Here is a 10,728-nt window from a genome sequence, read left to right on the forward strand (position 1 = left end):
CCTCCTTCCTGCAAAACCTGCTCCACCAGCTTCCCACCCTGGCTGGTCCTCATGCCTCCTCCTCCCCCCTCCTCACCTCTGTAAAAGGCACCACCTTTCCACTTGCCAATGTCAACGTAAGAAGCTGTCCAAAGCTGTAAGAATTTGTATGAGTTTATTTGAGCCAAACTGAGGACAACTGCTGGCAAGGAAAATCTCAACAGGTTGAGAAAGTGCTTCAGAGAATGGCAGCGCTGTGCCTTGTTTTACACGGTACAGTCAAAGGCGGAGGCGTTAGGGGGGCGCCGGGAAATCCACTGGTGATAAATCGGGGGGCGGGAGAAAACCAAGTGCGGAAACCTCTGGGATTGGATTAAAAGTAAAATGATGGACACATACATCTTTTATTAGGTGGGTGCCGGGGAGTTAACAGTCACCAATTAACATGATAACAGGAGAGGATTTACGGTCTGGCCAGTGGCTTTTGTCGTGCCCTGAGGAGCCGGAAAAGGGTAGTTACCCCGACATTCCAAAGGGTTATTGTCCTAGACGTGGAAGACAATAGACAGGCTCAGTTAAGGTAAAGATTGACTTTTGCCAGGGAAGATTCTAGCCTAGGCTATGACCACCTGCCACAAACGGCTTTTAGTTAAAAAGCTTTAATTTCAGACCACCCTTTGTGGTTACTTTGGGTCTCTGAGTTTGCAAGGCCGCCACGCAGGCCTCCCCTGAGCTTGTCAGGTTAGCACGTGGCCCCTTTTTGTCCACAGAACTGAGGTAGCCTGGCTTCAGGCAGGATGGTCCTGACCAGTTTACATCCTGCTGAATAAATGAATGATTCGGCCAAGCGTTCAGGCGGGCCTGAGTTCAAATCCCAGCTCTGTCGCCTGTTCGCTGTGTGGCCTAGAGCCAACCGATTTACCTCTCTGAACCTCAGGTTCTTTTTCGTTAAAGGTCAGGTCCCTCCTCCTAGTTCGTGGTAAAGATGTCAGGCGCTGGAGGAAATTGGCGCAAAGACACCACCCGGGCGCGCACGGGCGCGCACAGGCGCACCCCGGGGAACGCGCACCCCGATTCCCCCGCGGAGGTAGGTGGGAGCCGGGAGCAGGGCGGGCGGCGCGGGGTGGGCGGGGGCCACGCCAGGCTTGGGGTGTGGCCTCCTGGAGGCTGCCAAAGTCTCCCGCTTCAGGTTCCTCCAGTTTGTTCACGCCCTGCTGGGGGCCCAAGGCGCTGCCTCCGCCCCCCTGGAACTGAGCGACCGGCGAGAAAACCTTTGGACCGCGCGCGCCCGACCCCGGCGGCGGCCGTCTGGGGGAGACGCCCGCCCCCCGCTGGTTTCCCGGGGCAGGGCCGCGGGGAGCGCCCGGGGGAGACGCCCGCCCCCCGCTGGTTTCCCGGGGCAGGGCCGCGGGGAGCGCCCGGGGGAGACGCCCGCCCCCCGCTGGTTTCCCGGGGCCGAGCAGGTGCCGCCCGCGGGATGGAGGCGGCCGGCGCCTGGGCGCTGCTGCTGCTGCTGCTGCTGCTGCTGCTCCTGCCGCTGGCGCTGCCCGGGGCCCGCGCTCGGGGCCGCCTGCCCCCCGGGCCCGCGCCGCTGCCGCTGCTGGGGAACCTCCTGCAGCTCCGGCCGGGGGCGCTGTACGCGGGGCTCCTGCGGGTGAGGCGCGGGGACGCCAGGAAGGGGCAGCGCGGGGCCCCGGGGCAAAGGGCTGTGGGTTTCCCGGGGTGGGGCGGGAGCCGGGGGCCAGGGCGGGGGGAGATGGGGGGCAGGGCTAGGATTGCGGAGTAGGGTGAAAGCAGGAGCCGGGGGGCCCAGGGCAGAGGAGCCCACAGAAGCCGGGGGCGGGGGGCTGAGCGGGACGGGTCGTGGAGCCGGAGGGAAGCCGCTGCTGTGACCGCGGCGGGCGGGGGGGGGGGGGGGGGCCGACACTGCTGAGCCCTCCGGGGACCCGCAGAGCAGAGGAGGGGCCCTGGGGGGGTGGGGGCAGAGGCTGGAGGGCGCCGGGAACCCCTCTGCGGAGAATCTGGAATAGGGGGGCAGGTGGCGCTGGGAGCTCCTGGGACAGGAGGGAAGGAGAGCAAGGAAGAAGGGGAAGCGGTCCCAACCTTTGGGGGCTGGGGGCGTGAAGAAACCAGGGGTTCCCCATTCCACAGGAGCCTGGGGGACTCCCAGGGCATGGGGGTGTTTCCTGGGGAGGGATGGCAGACGCTCAGCGGTGTGTGCTTCAGAATTTGAGGACTTAGCCGTGGCTGAGAAGGGTGGGGAGTCGGGGCGGGGGGAGGCTGAGGAGCTGGGGGAGACCCAGGCGGCAGCTCCCCATTTTTGCTGCCTCCTGCCTGAGCTGGGAGGGGAGGGGTGGGCTCTGGGTGGTCCCCAGGTCAGAAGTTAGGGCCACGCAGGAGGTAAGAGGATAGAGTGCTGGGGAGGGAGCCTGGGACCTGGCGGGTGGTGTCTCGTTGGGGGCTCGCCCAGCCACAGGGAGGGCGAGGGAGAGGGAGACTGGACAGTGCCGCCCTTCTCCCCCTGCCCCAGCTGAGTGGGAAGTACGGACCCGTGTTCACCGTGCACCTGGGACCCTGGCGGCGCGTGGTGGTGCTGGTCGGGCGCGAGGCGGTGCAGGAAGCCCTGGGCGGCCAGGCAGAGGAGTTCGGCGGGCGGGGGACGCTGGCAACTCTGGACCCGACCTTTGACGGCCATGGTGAGTCCCGAGTGGGGCGGCCCTCGGAGCCTGCTTTGCGTACCCGTGTGGGACCCGTGTGCAGGCCTAGTGTCACTGGGCCTGTTTCCTCATCGATAAAATGGAATGATCATTGTGCCTGTGCCTGCACATAGCGTAGTGAGGCCTGGGCCTTGCACAAAGCAAGCACTGGGAGTCTCCAGGGTGCAGCAGTGTCCCCTCTGGTCCAGGCAAAGCCCCAGGGCTGGGAGGGAGGCGCAAGCTTTGAAGGCACTGGGCACTAACTGAGGTGCAAACACAAAATCTAGAAACGATTCTCCCTGCTAAGACTAAAAGCCAGAGTCCCACACAGCAGCGACTAAACAGTCCCGTCTGGCCCTCCCTCAGTGCCTAGACCTGTGGGGAGAAACACCGGTCACCAGACAGTGACAGTCTGGAGAGGTCAGGAATGAGAGACGGACTGGCAGAGGGGTCAGGGCCAGGATGGGGGAAGTCCTGAGACTCTAGGAATAGGAGGAGGGTCTTCACCCAGCCTGTTTGCTGGGAGGTGTCCAGGAACCTTTCCTGAAAGATGGGGTATCTGAGCTGTGACAGAAGGAGCGGGGAAGGTGTTCCCGGCAGAGACCAGCAAGTACAAAAGCATGGAGGTGAGACCAAGTATTCCTTCATTCAACTGACAGGTTTGCATTATGCCAGGCCCTGCGCTGGGTACTGGGGACACAGGTAACCGAGACAGATGTGGTGTCCTGTCTCACTGTGGGAGAGGTGGGTTTGCAATAAGACAGTGAGGGGAGAGAACAGAATTCTAAAATGAGGGGTACAGCCTTGAGAGCAGGACATGGGACCTGTACAGGCCTGGGGATAGAGTGGGGGAAGAATGGGAGAAATCTGGAAAGGCTTCTCAGAGGAGATGACATTTGAGTTGTGATGTGAAGGATGAGTGGAGTTAATTCAGGGAGAATGGAGAGCTAGCTGAGTGATCCAGGCAGAGGGAACAGGCCTAGAGGGGGAATCCTGACACCTCTGAGGAAGTGAGAGAAGGCAGTGATGGAGTGGGATGAATCATAAAGTCGAAGTTGGCAGCGCCTGGTCAGGGGGGCCTGAGTCACACAGTGTTTGGCCTTTGGGTGTTCTGGGGAGTGGTAGATATTAAGCAGGGAAAAGGTACAGAGTTAGAAAGATCCCCTGGTTGGGAGCTGTGTGGGAGCCCAGGGAGGGGACTGGGCTGGACCAGGGCTGGGGCCTTGGGTTTGGAAGGGAGGCGGTTTGGAGAGGAATCCACAGCTCCAAGTGGGGCAAAGGGTGGTGGGCTGAGAACAGGGAAGAAGAGAGATGTTGAGGCGTTGGGGACACAGAGGAGGGTTGGGTAGGCAGGGGACACCTGGAAGGAGGCATCCAGGGGGCCACTACAGGCCAAAATTCTACAAGTGGGAAGGAACACTGAGCTCAGAGCAGGGAAGGGTCCGTCCGGAGCGGGTGTCTTGGATCGAGGAGGAACACAGTGCAGCTCCACCTTCTAACTCCCTGTTCAACCTTCAAACAACCTCCCCTGGGGCAAGGGACCAGGTAGTGCTCCGTAAATGTTGGGGTGGAAGGAAGGAAGGAAGAGGGGGGAAGGGGACGGGTATGGGTGAGTGAAAAGAAAAATAAAAAGCTGTATGGAAGGAAGGAAGGAAGGAAGGAAGGAACCTTCACTCACCTGGTTAATTACAGAACAGGAGCCTGGCTGACCCCAGTTACCAGCTCCGCAGGAGAATGTCACCCTCTGGCCCGGGGTTAGGTATTTGTTAAGCACCCACGGAGCCTCTGCCCTGGACTGGGCAGGTGTGGACTCGGGACAGGGCCTGAAGAGCCCCCTCAGGGCACCTCACTGGGGGGAAGGCGGTGGTCCTAGGGGATGGGGAGAGGAGCCAGCCCCCCTTGAGTCCAGCCTTCCGCGCAGGGGTCTTCTTCTCCAACGGGGAGCGGTGGAGGCAGCTGAGGAAATTTACCACGCTCGCCCTGCGGGACCTGGGCATGGGGCGGCGGGAAGGCGAGGAGCTGATCAGCGCCGAGGCCCGGTGCCTGGTGGAGGCCTTCCAGGGGACAGAAGGTCAGCAGGGCAGGGCAGCCAGGGCCCTGGGGTCCTGCGGGTGCGGGGAGGACCCTCCCACGGTGCCTGGGCTGGGGCTCTATTCACCTCCCCCCTCACCTCTGTCACTGCCCTGCTGTCTCCCCGAGAGTCTGTATTGTCACATCACTTTCTGCCTCTTCTCTCGTTTTCTCTCCTGTTTGTCTCTGTCTCGCCTCCCTATTTGTCTCTGTCTCTCTTCTCTTGTCTGTTTCTCTGTCCCTGTCTGTCTGTCCCTGCCTCTGTGTCTTTCTCTTTGTGGTTGCATCTGGCCCCATGGAGCCAGTCCTCTCCGACTCCATCACCACACTGCCCCTTGCCTCCTTCCCACCAGGACAGCCATTTGACCCCTCCCTGCTGCTGGCCCAGGCCACCTCCAATGTCATCTGCTCCCTCACCTTGGGCCTCCGTTTCCCCTACGAGGATGAGGAGTTCCAGGCTGTGGTCCGGGCTGCTGGCGGCATCCTGCTGGGGATCAGTTCCCCGTGGGGCCAGGTAAGCGGGTGACACCCCTCTCCAGCCACTTCCCTCAGGAGCTCCCGCCTCCCTCTTCCAGGTGACCCCCCCGAGCACCCCATCCACCTGCCCCTCCACCTTGGCGCGGGGCCAGGCCCCCCTAGGAACAGCTGCCCTTCTCCCCACAGGCCTACGAGATGTTCTCCTGGCTCCTGAAGCCCCTTCCGGGACCCCGCACCCAGCTCCTCGGCGACTTGGGCGCCCTGGCCACCTTTGCCGTTGAGCAGGTGCAGCGGCACCAGGGGAGCGTGGACGCCTCAGGCCCTGCACGTGATGTTGTGGATGCCTTCCTGCTGAAGATGGCAAAGGTGGGCAGTTGGGGTGCAGAGGGGCTCCTGAGTGGGGCTGGTGGCCTGGCTGTCTTCCACCCGGGTGTGGCCGGGAGCAGGCCAGGCCATTTCTCTCTCTCTCTCCACGTCTCCATGAATCTGCCTGCACACGTGTGTGCACCTCTCTTCTTTCTGGTACACTGTTCTCTCCGCCCCTCCCCACCCCCACCTAACGCGTGGCTGAGTCTCTCGCATCTCTCCTCCCTCTACTTCCTCCAGCCTCAGCCCCGTGCCCAGTGACCTGCCACCAGCAAGGCCACCATCGTTGCACCCTGCTCCTCGCTCCCCCTACCCACACAGGGCACCTCCTGTGACTTAGCCATTTCCTTATGAAACCTTGCAGTAGCAAATTGTGCTAGTAAAGTCTGCTTTATTAATTATATAAGAGCAGTATTATTATATGAGAATTAAGGTGAGTCTTGTAGAAATAACTAGCTTTGCATTGTACAAACTCTGGAATTATGGAAACTACTCAGGGCCACATCCTTTGAATAAATGCAGCCACCTTGTTCCTGGAGAGAGCATTTTTTCTTATCCGTGTGGCCCCATTTCTTTTCTATTATTTTTAAATAAAATAAAAAAAAATTGTAGCCCGGCCAGCACGGCTCAGTGGTTGAGCATAGACCCATGAACCAGGAGATCCATGGTTCGATTCCCGGTCAGGGCACGTGCCCAGGTTGTGGCTCATCCCCAGTCGGGGGCGTGCAGGAGGCAGCCGATCACTGACTCTCATCGTTGATGTTTCTCTCTCTCTCTCCCCCTCTCCCTTCCTCTCTGAAATCAATGAAAACATATTTAAAGTAATGACGATAATAATTGTAGTAAAATACACATAACGTAAAATTCACCATCTCGACCATGTTTGAGCGGACACTTCAGCGTTAAGTGTGTTTCCGCCGTTGTGGAACCCATCTTCAGTGCCCTTGTCAGAGCTAAAGTGCCAGACTCTCAAGGCTGCGCCCCGAGCCCCGCCCAGCCCCTGGCGGCACCCGTCTATTGCGTCTTCATGCATTCGCCTGCCCTGGGGACCTCATGTAAGCGGAACCTCACAGTACGAGCCCGTTTTGACTAGTTTCTTTCATGGAGCGCTGGCCTCGCGGTTTCTCTACGCTGCAGCCTGTGGTGGGGTGTCTTCCTCTTCAGGGCTGAATTATACTCCATGGTATGGATGGGGCACATTTCATGTATCCATCCATCCATCCATCCACGGGCGCTTGGGTTACTCCCCCCCGTGGCTCTTGTGGTTGACACCACTACGAACATGAGTGCACAAATATCTCTTCAAGACCCTGCTTTCACTTCTTTTGGAGATAAGCCCAGTGGAATTGCTGGATCATGCAGTGATTCTATTTTAGTTTCTCTGAGGAACTGCCATGCCATTTTCCAGAGCAGCTGCACCATTTTACATCCTCACTAGTGGGGACAGTGGTTCCAGTGTCCCCACATCCTTACCAACACTTGTCATTTTCTGTTTGTTTGTTTATGGTGGCCATTCCCTTTCATTTTTAAAAACATTTCAACCAGAGAGAGTAATGTGAAGAGTCCACTTCCTGACTTTCCCAAACATTTCTTTAAACTCCTTGACAAAGCTTGACCCGGCCATGCTGCACCCCAAGCTTGGCTGCGCGGGGCCCCTGCTCCCTGCAGGTTGTGCTCTCTCTCTGAGCCCCTCTGCCCGGTCTCTTCTCCCAGGACAAGCACGATCCAAACACAGAATTCACTGACAAGAACTTGCTGATGACTGTCATTTATCTGCTGTTCGCCGGGACGGCTACGGTCAGCGCCATGATCCGCTACACCCTCCTGCTCCTGCTGAAATACCCTCAGGTCCTAGGTAGGAGCCATTTTCCACCAGCCAGGCCCTGGGAACAGAAGCGGGGGCTGGAGAGGAAGAATGCTGAGGAGGGTGGACAGGCTGAGCCAGAGCCAGGAGGTGACCATGAGCCCGGCACCTGGGGGCCTGAGGAGTGAGAAGTGAGAGATTGCTGGTTGCCACATGAGGCATAGTGAGAAATGAGGCAGGAGATGTCTCGGGGCCTTGTCACCTAATCCTGAGCAATGGGGAGCCATGGAAGGATGTTGAGTGGGGGAGAGCGGGGCCAAATTAGCATTTTAGAAAAATTCTTTGGGCTGCCATGAGGTGGTAGATTGTAAGGGGTGACAGGGGATGCCAGGAGCCCAAGGAGGGAAGACTGGGTAGGGACCTGGGTGGGAGAGGACTGGGCTGGGTCAAGCTGTAGGGAAAAAAGAAGGGGCCAAGTAGGCAAGTGGTGGAGAATGGTGGGGGAGGGAGACATCCAGGGTTCTGGCCAGGAACTGTGGGAATGTGGGGCTACCCCAAGATGGAGGCAGAAAGGATGAGAGGCTGTTTCACGGGAGACACTGAGGCCAGTTTGGGACACTTTGAGTGTAAGGGGCCTGGGGCCACCTGTGAGGAGGCATCCAGGAGGGTCTAGAGATGAAAAACAAATTGTGGTCCTGAGAACACAAGAAGGAACTGAAGCTGGGATGGTGGGGGACGGTGCAGGGCTGGTACAAGCCCCAGGGAGCTCCAGCATCTCACGTCAGGCAGGGAAATGCTGTCGAGCCAGTGCGGTGGGCTGACCTGGAAGATGGGACTTGGGGTGTGGTGGCCTTGGTTGAATGGAGTCAGCTGTGACGTCAGCTCTGTGGGCCTGTTTCCTCATTTGGGAAATGGGGACAGATACTGATACCTAGCTCACAGGATTGCTGAGAGAGTTAAGAGAGGAGAGAAGTAATGCCCAGCACACAATGTGTGGGACCCAGGCTTGGCGATGGCTGGGGGACTGTCCTCCTCCCTGCCCACCAGCCTCACCCCTAACCACAGCTGCTCGAGAAGATGGGGCTTCCAAGGAGAGGTCCCCACCCCTCCTCTGGCCTCACTCCTCCTCTTCTTGGGCGCAGAGCGCGTGCAGGAGGAGTTGACAAGGGAGCTGGGGGCTGGCCGGGCGCCAGGCCTGGGGGACCGAGCTCGCCTCCCGTACACGGACGCGGTTCTGCACGAGGCGCAGCGGCTGCTGGCACTGGTGCCCATGGGGATACCCCGCGCCCTCACGAGGACCACCTGCTTCCGAGGGTACACCCTGCCCCAGGTAGGTCTGCGGCGCAGCTATGCCCAGCAGTGTCTCTGCCTTGGGCCTGAGTCTTGCTATCTGTGTTTCTCTGACTTTTTCTGGATCTTGGTCTTTCTCTCATATCTCTCCCTCTCTCCCTCTCTGATCTCCCCCCCTCCCCTCTCTCTCTCTCTCTCTCTCTCTGTCTGCATATTTCTTACCCTTTGACTCTGACTCTGGGTCTCAGTTTCCCCATATGTCCATGGATATCCTAATTCTATCTTGTTCCTGGGTGATTGGGACCATCAGAGGAAGTGACAGGCAGGGAAGCAATTTGAGGACTGAGGGCTAACAGAGGCCGACTCTCAGCCCCTGCTGCAAACACACACAGTCTCTCTCCTCCCTCTCCACACACTCCCCCCCATCTGCCCCTCCCCTTCTCTCCTCCCCACCCCTGTTCCTGCCCCTTCGTTGGAGAGCAGCTCTGAGCCAGTACCACCAGGGGGCGATGTCTTCCCAGAAACCCAAGGCACCTTCCCACAAGCTGCTCCCTCGTTGAGCTTCACTGTAGCAGAATCAACCCCATGGCAGTTAGAATCCAGCCTTTCAGCAGGGGCCTTGGGCAAATTGCTCTGCCCTCTGAGCCCCCATCCACCCTCTTCTAAATTGGGAAAGATAATAGTATTAGCCAGGATTGTAGGGAATCTACGAGGCAATGCTTGTAAAACACCACTTGGCTCTCAGTACCAGGTGGGGGTCCTGTGTCCAAGGCAGCAGCACCACTATTGTTAATGCAGTGGCTGTGCAATGACAACCACTACTGATGGTCACAACAGTAATAACAGGCACCAGTGATTGAGGACCTGCTCTGTGCCAGGTTTGAAAACAAAATGTAAAAATAACAAGCTATGTCCAATGTTGCCTCAGGCCAGTTGCTTAAGTGCCCTGGGCCTCAGTTTTCCCATCTTTAAAATGGGGATCATATTAGCAGCTGCTTCCTAGGCTTGTTAAAATATTTAGTGAGTTTATGTGTGTGGAAGGCATGCACCTGTTACATGTGAGGTAATATACATAAAATGCTTAATAAACTGCTGGCCCGTAATAAGCTTGTTACGTGTCAATGCTATTATGTTTTGTGAACTGGTGTCCACGACAGTGCAGATGCTTGTGTTCAGCCATAGGAACTTGGGCAGGGAAGGGAAGGATATTTGTGATTTTATTGTGACTTCCTCTCAGGGTACTGAGGTCTTCCCCCTCCTGGGCTCTGTCCTGCACGACCCCGAGGTCTTCGAGCAGCCAGAGGAGTTCAACCCAGGCCGATTCCTGGATGCGGATGGAAGGTTCAAGAAGCAGGAGGCATTCCTGCCTTTCTCCTTAGGTATTTGCTGGGCCGTCCCTGCCCACCCCTGGCTGGGGTGTGAGGAGGGCTGGCCCAGCACTATCTCCCTCTCCTCCAGGTAAGCGTGTCTGCCTCGGGGAGGGCCTGGTGCGAGCGGAGCTCTTCCTCCTTGTCACCGCCATCCTGCAGGCCTTCTCCCTGGAGAGCCCGTGCCCGCCGGCTGCCCTGAACCTCCAGCCAGCTGTCAGTGGCCTTTTCAATATCCCCCCAAACTTCCAGCTGCAAGTTCGGCCCCGCTGACCTCCACCCCACCCCATCACGTGGACCAAATAAAGGAGGGGGCTTTGGGAGGTGGTGTCCTCAACCTTGGGCATGGACATGGCTGTGTCCAAAGCCACAAGTCTACACCACAGGAAACCACATTCACACAGGGTCACACTTACAGAGCCACACTCACCGGCCCACGCAGCTGTTGAGACATACAACTGTTACATACCCATACACAACCACGAGGCAACTGGGCCACACAAACTTTCTAAAAACATGAGCTTAGTCTGTCTGGAATCACAACCATGTGTCCAGATAACCCACCAACTCCCCTGGACTCACAACACATGTGTGGGACTTCAGCTGCCACCAAAACAGCCACCCTATTCACGGCCCGCACGCCCTCATCACCCACCAAACTTAACTACCACCGTCTCTG

At 58.3% G+C, this 10,728-nt stretch overlaps 1 protein-coding gene across 1 annotated transcript; it reads left to right on the forward strand.

Annotated features, from left to right (window-relative positions):
* The first annotated feature begins 1,456 nt into the window (after positions 1 to 1,456).
* On the forward strand, positions 1,457 to 10,437 carry CYP2S1 (cytochrome P450 family 2 subfamily S member 1). Its single transcript, XM_087827432.1, has 9 exons — positions 1,457 to 1,633; positions 2,510 to 2,675; positions 4,597 to 4,746; positions 5,099 to 5,259; positions 5,409 to 5,588; positions 7,302 to 7,443; positions 8,535 to 8,722; positions 9,920 to 10,061; positions 10,141 to 10,437. The coding sequence occupies exons 1-9, from the start codon at positions 1,457 to 1,459 to the stop codon at positions 10,320 to 10,322; spliced, it is 1,488 nt and encodes a 495-aa protein (XP_087683558.1). The 3' UTR covers positions 10,323 to 10,437.
* Positions 10,438 to 10,728: the final 291 nt, after the last annotated feature.

Source organism: Miniopterus natalensis, chromosome 18 (genome assembly GCF_054644295.1).
Source record: "Miniopterus natalensis isolate mMinNat1 chromosome 18, mMinNat1.hap1, whole genome shotgun sequence".
NCBI classification, from domain to species: Eukaryota; Metazoa; Chordata; class Mammalia; order Chiroptera; family Miniopteridae; genus Miniopterus; species Miniopterus natalensis.